General features: G+C 37.7%; 4 protein-coding genes across 5 annotated transcripts; 2 read left to right on the top strand and 2 right to left on the bottom strand.

Annotated features, from left to right (window-relative positions):
• Positions 1 to 258: 258 nt before the first annotated feature.
• ptges3l (prostaglandin E synthase 3 like) lies at positions 259 to 5,783 on the top strand. Its single transcript, XM_072667419.1, has 8 exons — positions 259 to 573; positions 802 to 915; positions 1,024 to 1,090; positions 2,821 to 2,919; positions 3,780 to 3,869; positions 4,676 to 4,735; positions 4,831 to 4,858; positions 4,948 to 5,783. Exons 1-7 carry the CDS (start codon positions 545 to 547, stop codon positions 4,837 to 4,839), a joined length of 468 nt encoding a protein of 155 aa, XP_072523520.1. The 5' UTR covers positions 259 to 544; the 3' UTR covers positions 4,840 to 4,858; positions 4,948 to 5,783.
• A 2,928-nt stretch (positions 5,784 to 8,711) lies between these two features.
• Positions 8,712 to 11,171, bottom strand: g6pc1a.1 (glucose-6-phosphatase catalytic subunit 1a, tandem duplicate 1). Of its 2 annotated transcripts, XM_072667037.1 has the most exons (5): positions 10,948 to 11,171; positions 10,639 to 10,748; positions 9,807 to 9,912; positions 9,547 to 9,662; positions 8,712 to 9,433 (listed from the first exon to the last, which is right to left on the bottom strand). In XM_072667037.1, exons 1-5 carry the CDS (start codon positions 11,163 to 11,165, stop codon positions 8,928 to 8,930), a joined length of 1,056 nt encoding a protein of 351 aa, XP_072523138.1. In that variant the 5' UTR covers positions 11,166 to 11,171; the 3' UTR covers positions 8,712 to 8,927. The 2 variants fall into 2 exon arrangements, with proteins under 2 accessions (XP_072523138.1, XP_072523137.1); XM_072667036.1 differs by lacking the exon at positions 9,807 to 9,912 and having other exon boundaries at positions 9,547 to 9,678; positions 10,948 to 11,165.
• Positions 11,172 to 12,321: 1,150 nt separating this feature from the next.
• g6pc1a.2 (glucose-6-phosphatase catalytic subunit 1a, tandem duplicate 2) lies at positions 12,322 to 14,091 on the top strand. The gene is made up of 5 exons (XM_072667290.1): positions 12,322 to 12,584; positions 12,689 to 12,798; positions 13,102 to 13,210; positions 13,332 to 13,447; positions 13,589 to 14,091. Exons 1-5 carry the CDS (start codon positions 12,355 to 12,357, stop codon positions 14,089 to 14,091), a joined length of 1,068 nt encoding a protein of 355 aa, XP_072523391.1. The 5' UTR covers positions 12,322 to 12,354.
• Positions 14,092 to 15,533: 1,442 nt separating this feature from the next.
• Positions 15,534 to 21,167, bottom strand: aarsd1 (alanyl-tRNA synthetase domain containing 1). The gene is made up of 12 exons (XM_072667289.1): positions 21,097 to 21,167; positions 20,657 to 20,785; positions 19,327 to 19,486; positions 19,161 to 19,218; positions 18,721 to 18,877; positions 18,311 to 18,427; positions 17,942 to 18,072; positions 17,785 to 17,851; positions 17,065 to 17,156; positions 16,873 to 16,927; positions 16,610 to 16,704; positions 15,534 to 16,084 (listed from the first exon to the last, which is right to left on the bottom strand). The coding sequence occupies exons 1-12, from the start codon at positions 21,133 to 21,135 to the stop codon at positions 15,946 to 15,948; spliced, it is 1,239 nt and encodes a 412-aa protein (XP_072523390.1). The 5' UTR covers positions 21,136 to 21,167; the 3' UTR covers positions 15,534 to 15,945.
• Between the last annotated feature and the right edge of the window lie 1,184 nt (positions 21,168 to 22,351).

Genomic DNA, 22,351 nt, shown 5'->3' with positions numbered 1-22,351 from the left:
GATATAAAACATGTTAAAACAAGAAACAGCACCAAATATCCCCCAGATGCGTAATTTATGTGCACACACCACATCTTCATTTTACATATGTTGTGTACAGATTAAATGTACATACTATTGTAAATAAGGAATTTAGAAAGGCCAACATGTTGTGGTTATATTAACTTTTCTAAATGAGATACATTTTGAAGCAGTAACTTGCTTTGCTTTAATGCTTAGAGTGTAATGTGAGGTTTTGACCAACATGAGGTGTCAACAGTTCCCACCTGGCTTCTGCTAGATTCGAGCAAATGGCCAGGTGGCAGAAGGAAAGGCGTTTTTCGCGAGTGTTCTACTGGCAGCCTTTAAATGGGAGTGTGGAGGTGGAGGGGTGAAGAAGGCATGTTCCTCCCCTAGCAGCTGATACCATCCATCCTAAAAATAGTCCCCCACACACACACCAAACTCAGTCGCCAGTGACCACCACGTTTTCAAGAGCTCTGGGTATTCTACTGAATTCTACATTAAAAAGACCAAACACTATTTACTACAAAGGAAAAACAGGATGCCAAAAATTGTAAGGCCGGATGACTGGTAAGTGTCATTAAATCTTCTTGTGTGAAAGAAATGTTCTTCAGTGTGCTTTTGACATTAGAACTGTAATAAGACTAGTTAACTAGTTTGAGGACTGCTTTTTTTAATAGATTAAATTAACTATTTGTACTGATGACCTAAAGTCGTTATTTTAGGCCTTAATATGTTGCAGTATAGTATACGGAAGTATACACATATACATTCTCACTTCTTTTTTTATGTCTAAAGTCAACCAGCCAAAACACTTTGGTTCGACCGCAAAAAGTATATTACTATAAACTTCATGATTCAAAAACCAAAGGATGTTCAAGTTGATATTCAAGACACCAAAATGATCTTAAGGTAAGAATCGGATGTTATGCAGCTATCAATTTTATGCTGAAGCATATTTATTAAAGGCAAATTTAAGTTGATATATTTTTTTCATTAATTTGCGTCCTTGTTTTCCAGCTGCAAAGATGAAGAAGACAACAACATCTACAATGAGATTGAATTTTATGCTCGAGTGTACAAAAATGTAAGTCCAAGAAGTACAATCTTCTGATTATGTGTCTAATCTGTAAAATATTTATTGACAAATGAAACAGCAAAATTTCAAGTGTTGAGTTAAAAGCCCCAAACTTAATGGATGTGTCTGTGTTGATGATCTTTTAAATAATGACTGCGCAACAGAGTTACACATGTGGACAAAAATGTTGGTACCCCTCGGTTAATGAAAGAAAATGGCCACAGTGGCAATGGTCACAGAAATAACTTGAATCTGACAAAAGTAATAATAAATAAAAGTCTATGAAAATTAACCAATGAAAGTCAGACATTGCTTTTCAACCATGCTTCAGCAGAATTATTTTTAAAAATAAACTCATTAAACAGGCCTGGACACAAATGATGGTACCCACACCTTAATATTTTGTTGCACAACCTTTTGAGCCAATCACTGCCTCAGAACATTCTCCCAGAAGCTTTGGGGCTTGTCGACATGTAGGGGCTTGTCGACTGGCCAGAGGAGGATGGGTCCCCCTTGTGAGTCTTGGTTCCTCCCAAGGTTTCTTCCTCCAGCTCTGAGGGAGTTTTTCCTTGCCACTGTCGCCGTTGGCTTGCTCACGGGGGTCTTTGACGCTTCATGTTATTTCTTCTTTCTTCTCTGTCTCTGTTCTTTATTAAGTAATAATTATGTAAAGCTGCTTTGTGACGACAACAGTTGTAAAAAGCGCTATACAAATAAATTTGACTTGACTTGACTTGACTAGTTTGGCAAATTCCAGTCTGGCTTTTTTATGATTCGTTTTCAACAATGGTGTCTTCCTTGGTCGTCTCCCATGAAGTCCACTTTGGCTCAAACAACGATGGATGGTGCAATCTGACACTGATGTTCCTTGAGCTTGAAGTTCACCTTTAATTTCTTTAGAAGTTTTATTGGGCTCTTTTGTTACCATTCATATTATCCGTCTCTTTGATTTGTCATCAATTTTCCTCCTGCAGCCACATCCAGGGAGGTTGGCTACAGTCTCATGGATCTTAAATATCTGAATAATATGTGCAACTGTAGTCACAGGAACATCAAGCTGCTTGGAGATGGTCTAATAACCTTTACCTTTAACATGCTTGTCTATAATTTACCATCATTTTTGTCCAGGAGTTATTGAGTATTTTTTTAAATAATTCTGTTGAAGCATGGTTCAAAATCAGTGTCGGATTTTCATTTGTTCATAGAATTTTTATTTGTTATTACTTTTGTCAGATTCAAGTTATTTAGTGGGTGGTGTGGCGCAACACATAACACCACCACCTACCATTGCGTTACAACAACACCATGTGGGAGACCAGGGTTCGATTCCCGGTCTGGGTGACTATGCTGCGCTACACCAATAAGAGTCCTTGGGCAAGACTCCTAACACTACATTGGCCCACCTCTGTAATACGAGTAACCTTGTAAGTCGCTCTGGATAAGAGCGTCTGCTAAATGCCACAAATGTAAATGTAAATGTAAATGTAATTTCTGTGACCATTTTGGGTTTTTCTTTTATTAACCGATTATATATTAAATCTTTCTTAAATATATAATATTGAGTTTTTTATTAATTCACTTTGAACTATTTCTTCACCTAGTCATGTTCAACTCTATGATCCATGATGCTCAATCTGATCAAATCAAATGTATTTGGTAATCAACAGAGTGGGCTTGTTAGGAGGCAAAGCAGTCAAAGGAAACAATGTGAAGCAGTTTTCTGTGTCCTTGCTTTTTAGGACTCAAGGGAGAAGGTATGCGATCGCACCATTAATGTTTTGATAAGGAAAGTGAAAGACAATGTAGCATGGCCTCGGCTCACAAAAGACACAGCCAAGGTAATCTATGTTTTTTACTTTTAAAAGAAGGTGTTCTTTAAGGTTTCTTTAGAAAAGGCAACCGTTGTATATTAAAAACTATGAGGACATAAGGACTTAAAGGACTTCAGGACTTAAAGGACTTCAGTAACTATGTACTTAAACAAATAATGGGCCTTTTTCACCAATATACTCTTAAAATTTTTCCTAAATGTGTTCCAGAGTCCAAACAAAAAAAAAATTAGAAATGAAACAGTTCTGATGATGGATCCCATTGTCCCCGTAAACTAAACAAATCCTAAATAATATAAACATTGGTGAATGTCAGAATATTTGTGTAAACTGTGTAAGAGGGTTTTAAGAATAGATATCTTCTTACAAATGGTTGGTGAATGAAGCCCTATGTTTTTAAAAGCACCCTTTTAAAAATAGTTCTACACCAAAAGTGTTTCTCTATTGTAGTAAAAAAAACTGGCATGATGGCATGGCTTTTGGTACTATAGAGTAACATTTTGTACCAAGAGTGTATCTTTCTAATTTTAAAATTCTTATTAATTATTTAAATGTTTATTATTTAACATGTGTACACTGTTGAAACAAGTGATCAGAGTTCAGGTAACTTACAGCAAAGTAGAACAAAGGCAGAGAGAGTAGCCATGTGGGTTTGTAAAAAGCTTTAATGAATTGGTTTTATCTTTCCAGCTTCCAATAGGCTGCGCTCCTCCTGTTTGCAATTATTTAAATATACCCTTATATATTCAAAACAGAAAATAAAAAAAAGGAAACATGATTGTAAAGACAAATCCAAGCAATGCCATCTTACAATAAAATCTTCCAATTCAAAGATACTGAAAATTTTGGTGCGTTCTTCAACCCTACAGCCAGCCTGGTTATCAGTAGACTTTGATAACTGGAGAGACTGGGAACATGAAGAGGAAGACGGAATGGCAGAGTATGAACAGTACATGGATGTGAGTGTATTCATTGCTGATTTTTACTGACCCTGTTTACACCTGTTCATTGTCATGTGACTAGTATCTGGATTGTATCTCAAAAAGATTTTGTCTCTACAATTCTTACTGGTGTTTAAGTTGTACTGGGAGTGGGTTTGGTTGTTTAAAGAGGTGTTTACACTGCGATAATGTGTCTCAGATCACTTTCAGAAGTGGTTTAAGTGATCGGATTTGTATCTGTTGTAAATGGGGTAAATGGGTGCGCTTCTACTTGCATTATTATTTGTCTGTATCCAGATATAACCCAGATACTTAAGATCCATTAAGTAACCAGTGTTTGGAACATTGCTAAAGAGGAACCATTTTCAGTAGATGCTTGTTTAAAGAAGCATATTAGTAAATAAAATGAAAAGGTGTGATTTGACTTATAACAGAATATGTATATTCTATATAATAGGTTCTTTGAAAGGGCCTAAAATGTCTCTTGGTTGTTGTGTAGCCCCAAGTTACATATTACATAACATATTACAACTCTTCACAACCTAACTAGAACGAGAGCTGTAGAGCACTTGAGGTTCCCTATTCTGTATTTGCACTTGTTATTTGCCTCCCCCCTCTGGTGTCTTCTTTTGTGTGTAGATTATGTTCAGCATTAGAAACTAAAGTTATCTTTGCACCTAACACTGCATGTTATATATATTTTATGTCCTCACAACATAGTAAACTATTTGATGTACATTATAGAAAAAACAGCGGAAATACTCCTAAAACGTTTTCTTGTTCCTTAACAGTTTCTTATTTTTTCTTTTTCCTTCTGAAAACAGATGCTTTCTGAAATGAAAAAGAAAGGAGAGCCACCCTCTATGGATGACCTTGATGATCTTGTAAGTATATTCAAAACAATAGTAATTGTGACTAACATTCTATATTGATGTTATATAAAATATATAACTTAATCATGCTTCCTTTTCCTTTTTAGAGTGACTAAGAGACTACATTTTGCAAAGGTAAATCTTTACATAATGATTCTTGAGTGTATGAATTGTTAAGGTTTTAATTTAGCTTACAATTATTTTTTTTTCCTCCCTCCCCAAAGGTCATTTTGCTGTGGAAAAAGGCATGTGCATCTCTTCTTCCATTGGATTGTACTGTATATTCAATAGCAATTGTTACATTTGATAATTGGTTTCCTTTTTTATCATACTGATGCTTTGTAAAGACATTTGATTTGTGTCATAAAGTGATATTAAATAGTTATTCAAGTATATTTACACAATTAAACATGCTGCACTTTGTATTTTTATTCTAAGACAGTGTTCAGTATGCCAAAAACACAAAGTAATGCAATATACAGAATGTTAAAAAAACACCCTTACCTTGACTTCTGTCAGTGTCCCAACTCTGCAGTGCTCAGCATCCAGCAGTGGCATGCATGGCCTGCTAAATGTTGCTTAACTGCCCTTTTGTATCTTAGATTGTTATATCGCGGTTCCAACTACGTCAGTCCACAAAGGTGACCCTACCTTAAAAAGGTCAGTGGATGTTAATATGTGTCTATCAGAGCGTGTGGAAGGCAAAGACCTGCACTGCTTTATTACTGTCAATACAGTCAAGCAGAAGCAGGCCAAGCAGTCATTAACTTAATTTCACTACCCCCCTTCTTCGAGACAGCTACCTGTGTCACTCTGCAAGGAAAAATCACTTGGCCAGGGTGTTTAAAGATGTTTAAAGTGTTTAAAGATGTTTAACCTATTTTTTTTCTGTCACAACTATGTTGTCCCAGCGATTGTCACAGACCATTAGTGATTTTTTCCTCTGTCTAGTCCTGGTCCCATATTTGAAAGAATGAATTGTACAGATTTACAGCTTAATTTTCAAATATCTTTAACAGAAATCTTCATGACAATATTCTACAAAAATGTTTCCCATAAATGTTTACTAACATAAATCTTGCTTTTAATATAGGTGTGTTTTAAGTCAACTGGTCTTTTTTTATTAATTTTTATTCAGTGTAACACTGAAAAATGCTGGATAACTCTTTTTAATAACAGACAGAAAATAACCTATAGAAACCATAGGAAGAGCCATACATACATTGGTGGAAAAACAACCTGACCGGGAGGCTGACTGTCATATGACCATGTGACCTCTTTAAAACATTTCCTAGGTCTCATTTACACTGGCTGAAACTATATAATGTGGATGTGGTTATATAGAGACATAAATTAAGTTGAACAACAGAAACAATATACTATTACAATAATATAATAATAATCTGTCATGTTAGGCTGGCTAATATTTAATGCACATAAATAGTCGTCAATTAGCATTACTTAAATGTCATTATTGTAATTGGTGACTAGCCTTCATTTGTTGTTAGCAACATTAGCTTGTGTAGTTGAATTATTTTACTACTTTATGAATTGTTTACTGGCATATTTTTCCTCCTGATTGACCCAGTAGTCTTTGTAGTTAAAGGGAAAAAAAGGCTTTGGGCGGTTTCACGTTTAGCACGTAACCTTCACGCAGAAGTAAAAAAAGAAAAAAACACTGATAAGCTTTGTTTGCACAGTCTGTGATGTAAGGGGACACTCAGCATGGGGACAGGCCACCAATACCACAAACAAAATGTCCTGCTCTTTGGTCCACTAAGGCCCATCCCCAAAACAACCACCCCCCGCTCCACCACACACTCTTTCCTTTAAGGGGAAGTTACAGTAGAGCACAGTGAAGGGGGTAAAGAGAAAAACAATTTAGTTAATGTGTAATTAAGATACAAGTAAAAATGCACCAGAAGTGGGATTTTAAAACATTTATGGTGTCTCAGTCTTCTGTAGTCCCACTGTCCTGCATGGATTGCTTTCCTTGCTCTAACATGCCCAGTTTACCTCATAAAGGCCTTGTTTCCTAGTTCATTAGGTGCATAAAGTGTATTGGTAGCAGGGAAAACTCTACAATGTGCTGGACAGTGAGACTGAGAACTACTATGTTAGTCATGTATTGACTGTATTGACTTTTTATTTATATATATTTTTACCAGTCTGTCTATTCTTATTTAAAGATATATCTTTAAATAGATATTTCTAAGGCCCTTCTAAACTTTGTGAGGTTTGGCACAGCATCTCTAGAAAGCCATCAACCAAGCACTTACAAGCATTACTAAGGACCGCAACAAATATGCAGAAAAGCACTAATCATTTGACTTACACTGACTGGACTTCACATCATTACCCCACACACACCAGCCTAGACTGCTGGCACAAGGAAGGTTGGGTCCATAGACTCCATCATCTGTGTGCCTCAGCAGAAATGTGGATTCATCAGACCAGGCTACATTTTTCTAGTTCAAAACTGTCCAGTGTTGGCATGCCTGTGCCCACTGCAGCCTCAGCATTCTGTTCTTGGCTGACAGAAGTGTATGCCCATATAGTCTTTACTTGCTGTAGCCCATCCACCTTAAGGTTCAACATCTTTTCTGCTCACCACAGTTGCACATAGTGTTATTATGAGTTTCTGAAGCCTTTCTGTTAGCTAAAACTACTCTCTAATCAACAAAGAATTTCATTTACAGAACTGCCACTGGCTGGATGTCTGTACTTTTTTGCACCATTTGTAGAGTCAACTACAGAGACTGTGCTCAAAATCACTGATGTGACATTACCTGAAGCTACTGACTCTACTTAATCACAAATGATTGGCTGATTAGAAAACTGCATGAATAAGTAAGTGTTCTGGTCCTACCTAATATACTTTTGTCTGTACTGTAAATACAGCAGCCATTCTGAATAATTCCTAAAAGAGGAATTATCCCTGTTGAACAGCACAAGTTAATGCTCTGAGGAGCAATGCACCTGTTTTGTATGATTTGAGTGTTTTATCAGTGTCCCTTTGTCTTTAATAAACCATTTACACATGCAATATTCCCTTTCTGTTTTTCATTTGTTCTGTGTTTCATCAGTGCTATAATTTGTCTCTTGACATGCCACAAATGAACTCAGGTAACACAATATAAGTATCGCTATTTTACTTTACTAATATACAGTACAAAAAAAGGCTGTTAAACTAGACCATTAGTACAGTATTTTGCCAGAACAGATATACAGATGCATTTGCATATGTAAATGATTTGCACATATGTATGAACATTTCAACAGACAGGAGTTTTGTTTTGTTTAAAATGTGTCTAAAATGCACTTAAAAGCAGTTTCTATCTACCAGTGTAAAAAATACATTTATACTGAAAGAATAATATCTGAAACATCTGAAAACGGCTATAATATAAAACAAAGGTTACTATATTTAGACTTAAGATTTTACCTTTACCTTACAAAACACTGAGGACAGATTAAAAAAATCATTTAATTTTCAGGATGAATGTACAAGCATATAAGTTTAAGTAAAAAACAAAACATAACACTGCAACACTGAGTATTTCTATAATCTCTAACTGAGACCTACATTAAGGAATGGTGTGGTAACTGATGAACTTGGTCTCAGCAACAATTAGTAACTCAGCATTGTACAATCCAATACTGGCACAGTAAGGAACACTGTCTTCCCTGCGAGGTACAGAGTACAGGAGCTGACAGAAGGAACTTTGAACATGTTTTCTGAGATTCATGTTTTAGTGAATGGGCCACTCTCATTCACAACCACTGAGAGATAAGATATGGTTGGAGGCATTAAAGTAATCTTGAACAGACAGGGCTTTAGTGATTACTTTTCAAATAGTGGGAAATCAGTACATTGTCAATCTATCTGGTCTTCAGAGGGAAAGTCCAAGACATGCAAAAAGTCCTTCATCATCATCCCTCCGCATCTTTTTGTTACAAATCTTGCAACATTGATTCACAGTAATAGCAGATCATCTGAAAGGATAAGTCTATGCTTAAGCTTGGCATAAGAGGGTTTTTAGAGATGATGGTGGTGTCCAATACCATTCCTGCCTTTAGGCTCTGAGGTTAATTTCAGCGTTAAAAAGTGCAATGCATGAAAAACAAAGTAAACTAAATTAGGTATTTGCTGGCAGAATCTAAATGCAAAACACAGTAATTATGATACATATGAAATATTTATTTATGAGGTCTTCTCATCTTTCTTTCCCAGTAAAAACAGGGAAATTCCTCCAGGAACAAATGTTGTAGGAACTAGAAGAGCAGCAGCACTTTTAAAAAATGAAAGAAGGTAGAAAACTGCCTGGTTATTTGAAGAGAAGGTCAGAGAGTCCAGGAACTGCAGGAAAACTAAGGAAACACCAATACAGCTGACCCTAAAGAGTGCACTGCTGCTGAACTTGCTTTCAGGGCAGAGTGGCAAATGCAGTCCCAGTCCCAGACCAAACAGCGTACCCATGTTGCGCAGCAGACTAGCAAATGGTGATGTATCCATATGGACCCAGGTGGGATTGTTACACCATTTTTGGGCTTTTTCTAGAGTCCACAGAAGGTCCACATTCAAAGTTTTTAGGAGGACATAGAAGCCAACAGCAAAAATAAGCAGGAACAAGGTGATGTTGAAGTACTTCTGTAGGCTAGCATGGTAGATCCACTGCTGTCTCGAAAACACCTCAGCTACAATTACACCTGACATCATGAAACCAAGAGTTAGCATGAAATGACATAACCTTACAATAAGCTTAAATCACCATTATATAACACTGTCAAAAGCAATTAAGAGAAGAGATGAATCTGCCCACCTGAGATGACACCACTTATAACCTGGTGTGGGAAGTGGGCAGCAACATAAACACGGGACATGCAGACTTGCAGTTCCACCAGCCCAAACAGCATCCAGAGTGTCATTTGTAATAACCTAGAGGTGGACAGTATGTTTGATTTGTGCAAATACTTTATCAAACAAACATGCATTCTTTACAATGACTGTGCTGTACTTTTTTAAAAAGCTAAATTTTAAAATTATGCTGCTTTGGTAAATGCATGATTTGCTGAAACTTACCAATACAGTAAAGCAGGACATTTTCTCTGAGCAGCAATGGATAGTGCAGCTGTTACCATTACATACCCTACCCCAGCAGAGCCCATTGCATGACCAGAAGGACTTCCTTAACAGAAGAACGTAATCAGAGTACAAATCAGACACAGGCAGAAGCTAGGTTTTACCTTCGCAAATAAATTTAGCTTGGTAACATAGTGGTGCCATAGATCATAACTAATTAGAAAAAAGCAGAAAGTAGTGGAATTCCAAGTGAATGATTAAATTAGATGATCTGCATAGCTAGGAACAAAGAAAGTCAGTAAACAATGTTATTGCAAATGCTCTACACTGTTCTCTATCAAGATAAGACCAGGCATAAAGGAATCAATAAGGAGCGTCAAAGGTTAGAGTGTTTCTAAGATATCCTTGCTTATAAATCAGGTCAAGAATTAATCCCTATCAATACATCATCAGTGGCTTGATTTCAAAGGTAACCATTGATATACAATTTTAAGATAACCCAGGGACAAGTCCACTTCCAACCGGATTAGTACTTGCATATGGAGCCCCACTGTAGTTGCGTAATGGCTATCGAAAATGTGAATGGAGTTCTTTAGGCAATGGCTCAGTAGAACCATGATAAGTCAAAGAAGGATTTTGGATGCTTAAATGGTTCTTTTCCTGGTTAAAGAGTTATTTAAATTGGTGGAGAACTTTCTGTAAACGGTCCTATGTAAGATTTTAGAAACAAATGATTTTACTATTGTTGCAAATTACCATGACCACAGCAACCAGCTGACCAAATTGACCTAATATTAAACAAACTTTGGAAAGCATTACTTAACTGCTTTACCTGGACCAGTTTCACATGTGATTGGAACTTGTCGGAGAGCTGGGGCTTCACCAGTACCATAAAACCTAGTCTCATGTACCCACCAGTAAGGCCTTTCTCCAAAAAGAACCCTGGAAAAAAACAATTAAATTTAAGCATTTAGTACATTTAGCCAAACTGCGCAACAAGTGCTTTCAGCTATTTAGTCACTTAATTAGCACATAATTTCCATAAATTGTATAGTGTATCCATGCCATATGCATCAAAGCAATTTAAATAATTTTGCTGACCAGTAAAGTAAAACCGAGTTACATGTATAAAGCATCTTACCATTTTAGTACAAGGTTAAACCAGTCCCCAACCACAGCCACCCAGATTAGCTTGATGCTCACATCTCTTTTGAGGTGGAACCAGATGGGAAAGAAGATGAAAAAGGTGGTATGGAGGTCCGCCACAGAGGACACTAGTTGAAACCAATTCTCGTAAGCACTGTACTCTGTCTGCAAGTGGACGGCCAGATTCACCCCCCAACTGTGGAGCAGATCCATTTCTATCGCAAGAGCTGCAGGGCAGTTGTCCAGCAATTTGACACTGATGCAGAGGTAAGAGGATGATGGGAAAGCACACTGAAGTCACCCTTGCAGCTGTGCGACTTTACCTTTCTTTCAGACCTTGCTGTTCCCCTCCAGTTGGACTTTACTCAAGGTTAGATGCCCTTGTTTGCATTTTCTCTCGGGGTGTCCAGGACCCTTCAGGGTCCATGACCTTTTACCTGTTGTGACGCTGATGGGGCCAATGCTGATAACTACACAGAGGGCTCAGTGATTGGTTAGTAGCTTAAATGCACAGAATGACGACATCATTTATACGGAACAATTGTCACATTTCCGCACTATATGGAGCCTTAGAGTTTTATTGTAACTGATGATTCTTAAGCTTTACATATCAAATGGAATATTTGTTGTTTAAACCTGCACTAAATGCTATAAACACAATTTGTGTGTTATAATTATTTTAATTGTACATTCTTTGTACAATTCTATGTATTCAATTCTCGTTGGTATGTTGTGTACAAACCAAAAAGCCATAATTCTTTATTTGACTTTTGCTTCTGTTTTGCACAAAAAAATTAGACAGTGGCTGAAAATCCAAGATTGGGGTTAAGGAAACACATGGAGAAAACATGGAGAAAACAGGGAGGATGTGGGAAACAAAAATGCAAGAGGGCAAATATAGCAAGGAGAGAAGAGTTTGCGAGGCATGGTCTTGTGAAACTCTAGGTATTACATATTAATAATTTGTTGACAAAACTGTACCTTTGAAAGCATGAATTTATTTGTATAAACACAAAAGAATACATAAAGAAAGTGTTCATTAGCTTAAACCAGTAGCTCAAATTGCAGGAAGAAAGCTAGGATTTTATTTGTGTACAAAACAACAAAAAATCAATGGCAGACATATACACAAACAAACAACAATTGTTTTTGACTTTTCTCAATTCCCTCAACTTGTTTGTGTTCCATCTCGTTTGCACAAACACTGCTGTTAACTACGTCTAACTTTTTCTGCCTCCCCCCTCTGCGTTTTATTACACATGGGCAAGGTCCAAAGATCAGTGGTGTCCATGCGTTTGGGTGGTGGGCCCTCTGATATAAAAATCACCGGCAACAGGCACTGGAGTGTCAGTTGAATCTTTCTTACCAACAGACAGCTTTCTCTACAGAGAAAATCTTCAGAATGAATACAGTCATGGATGCTCTTCATGGCTATGGTGTGAGCACCACCCAATATCTGCAGACTCACTACAGCGACGCTCAGGGCTGGTTCCTGTTTGTTTCCTTTGCTGCAGACCTGCGCAACACCTTCTTTGTCTTCTTTCCCATCTGGTTCCATTTAAGGGAGTCCGTAGGCATCAAGCTCATCTGGGTAGCAGTGGTAGGAGACTGGCTTAACTTGGTCTTCAAATGGTATGTCATGGTTGACGTTAAATTATTATATTTATCTAATTTTATTTTATATTATATAATATAATTTTATATGTTTGCCCCTTATTTTTATGTCTGAACCACAGGATCCTGTTTGGAGAGCGTCCATACTGGTGGGTTCACGAAACGCCTTACTACAGCAACACCTCAATGCCACACATTGAGCAGTTTCCCATGACCTGTGAGACAGGACCAGGTGTGTTCAAAATGAAGATTTCTTGACCCAGCCCCTTCAGTGGCCCCTTATCCATACACAAAGAGCTTTTGTTAAAAACAGGAGTTTTATGTACTTTGTAAACATTGCTAAAAGTTCATAACTGTACTGTACTGTAAGCTTTTACACCTTTGTATTTAAGACAGATAATTCAGCCTACAGCAGTTTAGCTACTCGTTCCTTTTATGTAATAAAGAGTATTGTTGCTGCGAGTCTGTAGTAAAGCTATTGAGAAAATATACAAAAGTTTTGAACTTCAACTGAGTCAGTGCTTTGCTGAAGCAGGTAGTCCATCTGGACATGCAATGGGAGCTGCTGGAGTCTATTATGCCATGGTCACTTCTATCCTCGCCATCATGCTGAGCAACAAGAAGACCTCATCTACTACAGTCATGTAAGTAAAAAAAACAAATAACAATTATAGCAGGTTTGTTCATAGAATAATAACTTTGGATGCACTCAGAAAGGTTTTCCATGCTCACTTAAATTTTTTTTCTTCTATCTGTTTGCGTTAGATACTTGCGAGGCAGCCTCTGGGCACTTTTTTGGACAGTACAGATTTGCGTGTGCCTCTCCAGGGTCTTTATTGCTGCCCACTTCCCTCATCAGGTCATTGCTGGTGTTATAACAGGTCAGTTACAACAACTACACAAGATGCTCAAAACAGGAATGTAGAAACAGTTGCATATGAGCTAGAGCTGGGCCAAATCTACAATTGGATTTGCAATTCTGTTTTGCCTTAGTAGCTTGCAAATTATCTGTGTATTCACAGGCATGATTGTGGCTGAGGTGTTCAACAGGCAGCAGTGGATCTATCGGGCCAGTCTGAAGAATTACTTCAACATCACTCTATTCTTGCTCTTTTTCGCTGTGGGCTTCTATGTGCTCCTGAAAGCTGTTGGCGTGGACCTTCTGTGGACTCTGGAAAAGGCCCAAAAATGGTGTGTTAACCCAGCTTGGGTCCATTTGGACACCACACCCTTCGCTAGCCTGCTGCGCAACATGGGTACTCTCTTTGGCCTAGGACTTGGGCTTCACTCACCACTCTATACTGAAAGCAAGAAGAGCGGCAGTGCCTCCTTTAGGATCAGCTGCATCATAAGCACACTCTTCCTACTGCACCTCTTCGACTCCATCAAACCCCCAACCCACACAGCTGCCCTCTTTTACTTGCTTTCCTTTTGTAAGAGTGCCACTGTTCCCCTGGTCACTGTCAGCATCATTCCATACTGCTTGTCTGGAGCCCTGAGCTTGCAGAGCAAGAAGCAGCTCTAAGCTATGAGAGGACTTAGGAAGGACAAAGCTGATGAGGCAAAACTGGGTTTCCTAAACCTCACTCTGGATGTGTACCCATGTCCTGCACATCTTGATGTTTTCCCTGCTTCAACATACCTAACTCTGCTAATTTGCTGATTAGTTAGATCAGGTGTTACAGCAGGGCAAACACTAACATGTACCAGGCAAGGGTACTCCAGGACCATGGTTGGGAACCACTGGACTATCACAAACTACTAGCAGTATTTCCAGGCGTTTCATTCTTCATAGTGCATCTTATGTAACAAACACGGTGTCAAACACCAACTTGTAGCCAACATTTGCAAGTATTGCACTTGGATTAAATAGAATATGCTTTATTTCCACCCTGATGGGAAAAAGGCCATGCTTAAGCACTGTAAAAAATGTCTTTTATTGCTCAGGATGATGATATTGTGTTTAGATTACTGTTTTATTTAATCTCATAACTTATGTCTTACTGCCCTTAGATTGTTTGCTGGGAATAGACTTGGCATAAAGCCCAAGCATACAATGCTTTTATTTTAGAGGAGGTTTGTTTTTGAGGACTGATGGATGTAGTACCTTTAGACCAAGGTGAGGAACAGTATTTTCTGGAAAAAAAAATGCTGCCATCATCTCAAAATCCTTTATGTTCGTCTACATATGTAGTTTTAGGGGATTTCTGTATATATATATATAAATATATATATAAAAAAAACTTATTTTTAATAAAACACTCAAAATGTACATTTGCAAGTACTGTCATCTATAAACACTTAAATGTTACTCCTCTTCCAGTTCATTTTTAAAAGTGCATATCGTCTTGTTGCAAGATTCCAAGAGGTCTTGCAAAGTCTATGCCTCGAACAATCAGATCAGTTGTGGTGGTACAATATTATTCAATATTAGACAAGCGTTTCATTTTATGGCTGATCAGTGTATAGGGTCGTAAGACAATACAGACAACACAGTGACGGGATTAAACGGGGCCTTAGAAGCATGCAAATGTTTGGAACCTAAACCTTTTTGTTACTGTGAATGGCTAAGTAGAAGATGAACTGACTTTCCAAAAGCTTGATAGAGCTAGTTTGTTCACAGCCATTGTTAGGAAAGGAAAGGTGATGCAACTTTCAGAGCTTGATAAGTACTCAGACTACTCAATCCTCTTTCCTGAAATCAGCAGCCATGAGCTCCTCTAAACAGCTGCCAAGAACATTAACAATAAGAAGATAAAGCATTTGTATTGTAATGTGATTAGGAAATGACAGTTCACAGGAACTGTGGTGGTCAAGTTGCAGTCTGGAAGAACAAGCCAACTTTGGCAGAGAACTGTGTGTAGGATTACTAGAAAGGCAAATCAAAACCACAGCTTGACTGCAAAATATATTTTGTTATTTAAAAAATTAAAAGATGAATACAAACAACAAAGCACGATTGCAATATTTTATTTTTCTTTTATTTTTATTCTTAAAAATCCAAATTGAATGCTTTCATCCTTCATGTATTTTGTGAACTTTATTTAACTAATGCACAAGTGTAAACCCCAGCAATGACATTTTGTAATCTACTTTTAATAAAATAACAGAATTATCATAAAAATAAATGTAAATTTCTTGCATGGGTTTGTCTCTTCTATAAATATACATTTATAGAAGAGACAAACCCATGGAAGAAATTTACATTTCTTTGCATTTACTAACAGAACAAAGCGTTTCAAAACATCCAAATGGACAATTACTGAATCGAAATTCAATTATTAACTAGTGTTTAACTAGTGATTTTCCATTTGGACTGACTATGCATCACTGTGCTTGAGCCTACAGCATAAAGCACCTGGATATGGATGAGTCTTGTTCATTCCTCTCCTGCACCGCGGCAACGGCTGTGCTCCTGCAGTAAAGTCTCAACCTCCGATCTCTTAGCCAGGCTGTTCGCTTTGCCTTGGAAACGGCCATTCTTTGCTGCCCCTTTTCCTTGTAGCAGCTCCGACACACTGTGAATGAATATTCAGTCACAACTGAATCAATGCAGCGAAAACCAGAGGTTCAACTGAGATATCAGGAGTTATTTTGGGGAAAAAGAATGTCTGTTATCTGTTAGCCAGATAAGAAGAGTCATCATTTGGAATAGTCTTAGGAGTTGCCACAGACTTGCACTGAGAATAGATAAACAACGATTCTTATTTTAAATGTGACACCAAGGGAAGGGAAAATTTTTTAAAGCATCTTTACCTGAAGTAAATAAAAACCCATTTATTAGTAATACTGAATCAACTGTCAAATGACATTGAAAATGTGCATCATTCAGCTGAGACATTTGAGAAATTGTTAAGGTGGATCTTTATTGTCAGCCATTGTGATGAACCAGAGTTGTAATGAAAAGAAACATGGTTATTCTTAGATCAGCTGCAGTCATAATGATCAATTAATAAACAATTAATGAGGTTAATTGATTAAAAAAAGATTGAGAATTTGTAGTCTTATTGTAGTACCAAGACCATGATAGCCATATGTCTTACCGTGGTGCCAGCTGAGTTATCAAATTTTCTGGACCTGCAAGTAAAAATAGCCCGGCTCCTTTCTCTTCTCCAATGGTGAGAAAGATCACGGTGTCCTGTCAAAAAAAAGACCACTCTGAAAAATCACACAAATATAGTGAATGATTTAATCCAGATGCTGAATATGCAAGTTCACAAAAAAAAAGGACACAGTAGGACACAAAAAAGGACACAAAGCTTATGCCAATGATTCTAGGGGAGGCATGGGGATCTGAAACACTCACTTGAAAGCCAATCTCATTGGCAATGATATTCATGAACTCATTATCACCATCTTTGCTATGAGGAGAGACAGAGAGAACATCATTTTGCTTTTCAATAATAAAGCCATCTATTATCCATTTTGTCCAATCTATTAGGACAAAATTTGTTTTTGCTCCATTGCTAAATACTTTAAGAGCCATGAGGATACACACTTATGCAAGCTGAAGAAATTGCCTCTGTCTGGTTGGTTCTTGAAGTTCTGTGCTATGAGAACAGCCATGTCTCGTAGGAGAGTGAGATTGCTCTGCAGAGAGAACACAACATGCAAGCAAATAAGACAATGTAAGAGAAATTCATTCTAACCTGATGGCACAACTGCGGCCCTAAGTTGTCCACATTTGTTGAGTAAAGGGCATTTACTACTTAATTTATTTTGTTTTATAACCTATTATCCATTAGTTTTATCTGACATTGCACTTTGAAGTTGTGGAGTCTGCTAAAAGCATTTGCAGACAAAACATTGTATCAGCCCAAATGCTAGTTTTAGTTAATTTTCTAGTTTTTTTATTTTTTATTTTTAGCCACCACAGTTTTGTCTTTGGGTAAATAATACCAAAACAAATGTTGGATCAAAAAAAAACAAAAAACAATTAAATTCTATTATACGAACTAAATTCTACTATATGAGCTGAATGTAGGTCAAAATGCATTGTGAGGCTCTTTGATACTAAGCAACAGCCAGGGGAATTAAATAAAGGAGACGGCAAGCGACATGCAACTGGATATTGTGAATTTCAGATACTTTTCCATGTAGATTTTCAATGATGGGCTTACAGTTATGTTGCTAAGCAAATATTTATTATTACTCTAGCATGACAAGCATTCTGTACTTAACACTAATTTTGCACAGAAGGTTCCAGAGTTCATCTTACCTTCTGAAGGCGCTTCACTGTTTTCTGCATTTTATCCACTGCATCAGCATGCTCATCAGGCCCTGTTCTAAAGGACAACAGAGATTACACAGAGTTACTGTGTATACAGACAATAAGAATGACAAAAAAATAATTCTATCACTGTTGACAGACTCACTTGAGTAGGGCAGTCAGAGACTTTTCAATGATGTAGCTCCTCTCTGCATACTTCAGTACTCTGTTTCCAGCAATAAAAATTAAATTGGTCTTATTCTTCTTTCCTTTCTCCGTCCCCAGAATCTTAATAACCTTTTAATTACAGAAAACAAGAACAGCTTGCAATTAAAAAAATGAGTATGATTATAATTTTTATTAACAACAAAAAGAAGACAAGTAGGTAAGTAGTAAGTGGGGTTGGCTTAAATTCTTTTAGCACTACAAAATACAGCATTCAGACCTATAGAATGGCATAACCCATGTATTATTTAATCAGATCATTACTCTTCTAGTATTCAGATTTGCAAACTACTGTATACAGAATCCTAACCTGTAGATGACTGAGATTGGATACATGAGTTCCACAGCACATGTTCGCATCAACGCCCTCAATGTCAATAATCCTGATAGGTCCTGCATGGTCATCTGGAAGACCTCTACTTCTCACCTGTTTAGAGGCACAGAAACTTTTGTATAGAACACAAATACAGACCATTTATTTCTCTCAGAATGTTTGACTGAAGCATATACTTTGTTTTATTCTATACAATTGCTAATCTAGTCTGTCATTCATTTACATTCAACTAAATGCCAGTTACCATCACTCTTCATTCTCTAACACATACTTTACTATACTATTACTTCACTATATACTTTACTTCAAATCAATAGGGGCCAATCTAACCTACATGGCCTACATATGACTGGAATTTTTTCAGGTTTGGAAACACACACACACACCTTCTCCACAGCAGGGTCATCTAGGGAAAGGAGCTGCACATTCACCGGGACATGAGCACGGATCTTTTCATTGACTGCAGCCTCCAAGGCCTCCATCTCTCCTGCCTTCACTGTAGCTGTGTCTAACTCAATACTGCTGCGCTGCCGTCCCAAATCCCTTTAACAAAGCAAAAACAAGAACATACTTGGGGTAGACATGAAGTCTTGGGGTACACATGGAGTCTTGGGGTACACATGAGTCGTAAAAACAACAATTACAACAATTGTATAAGTGACATGACCCCGATTAATTCTGCTGAATGATGTTTTTAAAAGCAAAGAAAATATTAAACATTATCAGTGTAGCCTTGATACAAAAACAGTAAATGTCTATAGATTATATTAGGCCATTCACACTACTAATTATACTACACCTTACACTTATAAGATAAGAACCTTACCATGAAGTAGTTTTATATCCAAACATTGTGTCTGCCAAAGCAGTTATCAGGTGTTGTCCTGGTCAAAGAAAAGCAGACAAAGAAAATGAATCACTGTGCATTTAGGAAATGTGCAATAGTATTTAAGTATTAAGTAGTCAAAAAGCACAGTCTACTGCCTACTCACCTGAATGCTGCTGCATATGGTCAAACCTCCGCTCCCAGTCTAACCTCAGTTGGACCTCTTGTCCTTTCTCTAGTGGCGAGCCAATAAAGTGCACTGCGTCTAGTCCTTGCCGTGTCACTCGCAGAACTGGAACATTTTCGATCGTCCCGTGGTCATCAGGCTACATTATAGTTTATGACATATACCGTTGAATGTAAAAGTCACATGGCATGAAACCGAAGCGCACTATAATTGTGATGAAGATTTAGGATACAGTACTTAAATTGTAGGGACACACGCTTCATTCAGTCCCATTACCACAGGTGTCAAGCAGAGACCATGCAGTCTACCATTACAAACATTCAGCTCACTAAACTTGAGTGTGGTACTGTAATGGCATGCCAGCGTTGCAAGTCGGTTCAAGTATTTTCTTCCCTTCTAGACAATCCACAATCAACTGTGAGTGGTATTATGAAATTGTGGAAACGTTTGGGAATCACAGCAACTGCTGCCAAGAAATGTAGTGATAAATCACAAGTTACAGAGCAGGGTTGAGGTGCATAGTGCACAAAAGTTCCCTTTGGCATTACCATCAGCACAAAAACTGTGCACCGGGAGCTTCGTGGCATGGCCGAGCAGCTGCATTCAAGCACAATGCCAAGCATCAGATGGAGTGTTGTAAAGCACGCCGCCACTGGACTCTGCGGCAGTAGAAACGTTCAGTGGAGTGACTAATCTGACTGATGGACTACACTAGGCAAATTCCAAGCGAACATTACCTGCCTGACTGCCTTGTGATAACTGCAAAGTTTAATGGAGGATGGATAACACTATAGGGCTTTTTTTCAGGGGTTGGCCTAGGCCCCTTCATTCCAGTGAGGGGACATCTTAATGCTTCACAAATTTGGCACAATTGTATATGTCCAACTTTGTGGAAATTGTTTGGGGAAAGCTCTTTCCTGATCTAGCTTAACTGTATTCATAAAGGCATGGTTGGGCAAGTTTGGTGTGGAAGAACCTGACTTAAGCCTCATCAAACACCTTTGGGATGAACTAGAATGAAGATGTTGAGACAGTCCCTCTTATTAAACCCGGTCTCCACTAATGTTCTTCTATATGAATGGGCAAAAGACACACTGCAACATTTTGTAAAAAGCCCTCCCAGAAGAGTGATCAATTCAATCCAAATCCATATTAATGACTATGAATTTAGAATGGGACGTTATAAAAGCTCCTGTAGGTGTCCCGATATCTTTGTCCATATGGTGTCCTTATTTAGCTTAAAACACTTATAATACAACTTTAGCTATCTTTAGTTCTTGAAGTATATCTCAAAGGTGGTTAAACTTACCTGCCCCCCTCCCTCGGGGAAAAGAACAGTATCTTTTAATATCACATTAAAACCATTTACTTTCTCCTTCTTTCCGTTGGTCTCCAACTTAAGCTCAGCAGGTGAGCAGGACACAACCGCAGTGGCAAACTAAAAAGAAACAGAAGCACTGTGAGTTAAGAGCTAGCTCGGGTAAAACACTTCAATGAAAAGAGCAGCTAATGGCCTGCAGGTCTCTTGGATAAAAATGTAGCTAAAGAGACTGACAGATTAGAGAAATATGTTTGTCGGCCCAGTTAACTAAATTAGCGATAGGTAGTTACAATGAACTGAGAGACTGGGTCTATAACTTAATGTAGTTCCAAAAGCTACTACATCACGTACGAGCATACGATAAACACAATGTAAGATTTAGCACTTTTAAGCTCTTCTATGCTAATATCTGCAGGACGTTCACATACTTCTTTCATATAACTATCTCTCTGACACTGAAAAGCCATGACGATCCAGTGATTGAAGACTGCAACTGTGGTCAATATGAAACGCCGTGAATTTTCATTAAGGCACAGTCAGCGACGTTTCAAAATAAAAGTCTGACAGGATAGTACGCTGCTTCACGTGTTAATGGTGCTTCCTTATAGCCACATAAATACAAACAAAATACAACCAAGCACCAATTAATGTATTTGAGTAAAATGCTCCCTGATGAAGTGCCATCACATTTCCCATTTTTAAAAGTAGCACAGATGTGGTCACTGGAACAGGCCTTGAGCAACAGATTTCTACAGAAAACATGTTGTTATCATAAAAATGCATTTTAAAAATAATCTATAATCTGCCTCTGTTAGATATGTCATGGAAAATGAGAAAGCAAGTTGTAGCATAATCCTGTGAGGTGACTATTGCACTATTTCAACTTTAATCTTCTTTATTAAAGAAGCACAGTGCTCTCCAGTGGTGAATCTTAGCAACATTTTAGCAACATTGTGATATTGTTGCCTTAGAGGGTCATCTTAAAACAAATAAAAAATCCCTCAAAAAAGTTTTTTATACAGAAAAAATAAAGTATGTTTGTTGTCACAGGCATTCTACATGCAAAGCGTCCTCAACTGCAACTGGATGCTCTTGCTGCCTTCAAATTAATGTCAGAAATATTATATTTACGAGATTAACATGAAAGCCACCACAGAAGTAAACAAGCCCAGTGACTCCAGTGACAGCACTAGATAGCATGCAACTATTCATCTGTTTCAAACGCACCCAATTCCATGCCTATTGTGTGGAAAGAGTAGTATTACAGGAAATGTTTTGTAGACTACTTTTTAATTGGCATTTTATTGTTCAGTAAGAGATTAAAAAAGACTAGAGCTAATTGTAGCTAAAGCCTGGTCATTACATCTTCATGGGCTGTATGGAGGAAATGAGTTATATTGGAAGTTTCTTGTGATGGACTGAAAGACAAAACAGTTGGAGTGGCCACTCTTCTGTGGGAATTGTTTGAGGTTCATCTAACATTAATTAATAAAATAACACAAATGGTTAAGTGGCTGTTTAATTTGGACATTAATTTTTCCAAGCATTGACAAGAAGTCTTGTAGACAAAACATCTTATGATCTATTCACAGTAACCAGTTGACCAGTTCAGAAAGCTTTAGCTGTACAACTATTCACTGTTTTTAATTCATGGACTTGAACACTGCATGCAACAGGAGAGGA

Source organism: Salminus brasiliensis, chromosome 22, assembly GCF_030463535.1.
Source record: "Salminus brasiliensis chromosome 22, fSalBra1.hap2, whole genome shotgun sequence".
Classification (NCBI taxonomy): Eukaryota; Metazoa; Chordata; class Actinopteri; order Characiformes; family Bryconidae; genus Salminus; species Salminus brasiliensis.
This window is presented reverse-complemented; position numbering and strand designations above follow the sequence as displayed.

Coding starts and splice junctions, on each gene's coding strand:
- ptges3l (XM_072667419.1), top strand. CDS start 545: ATGCCAAAAATTGTAAGGCCGGATGACTG. Junction 916..1,023: donor GACACCAAAATGATCTTAAG/GTAAGAATCGGA, acceptor CTTGTTTTCCAG/CTGCAAAGATGAAGAAGACA. Junction 1,091..2,820: donor ATGCTCGAGTGTACAAAAAT/GTAAGTCCAAGA, acceptor CTTGCTTTTTAG/GACTCAAGGGAGAAGGTATG.
- g6pc1a.1 (XM_072667037.1), bottom strand. CDS start 11,165: ATGGATCTGCTCCACAGTTGGGGGGTGAATCTGGCCGTCCACTTGCAG. Junction 9,913..10,638: donor CACATGTGAAACTGGTCCAG/GTAAAGCAGTTA, acceptor TCTTCTGTTAAG/GAAGTCCTTCTGGTCATGCA. Junction 9,434..9,546: donor TATAAGTGGTGTCATCTCAG/GTGGGCAGATTC, acceptor TCATGATGTCAG/GTGTAATTGTAGCTGAGGTG.
- aarsd1 (XM_072667289.1), bottom strand. CDS start 21,135: ATGGCTTTTCAGTGTCAGAGAGATAGTTATATGAAAGAA. Junction 17,852..17,941: donor TCTCTGACTGCCCTACTCAA/GTGAGTCTGTCA, acceptor GTTGTCCTTTAG/AACAGGGCCTGATGAGCATG. Junction 16,705..16,872: donor CCAATGAGATTGGCTTTCAA/GTGAGTGTTTCA, acceptor TTTTTTTGACAG/GACACCGTGATCTTTCTCAC.
- g6pc1a.2 (XM_072667290.1), top strand. CDS start 12,355: ATGAATACAGTCATGGATGCTCTTCATGGCTATGGTGTGAGCACCACC. Junction 12,799..13,101: donor GACCTGTGAGACAGGACCAG/GTGTGTTCAAAA, acceptor TTGCTGAAGCAG/GTAGTCCATCTGGACATGCA. Junction 13,448..13,588: donor CATTGCTGGTGTTATAACAG/GTCAGTTACAAC, acceptor GTGTATTCACAG/GCATGATTGTGGCTGAGGTG.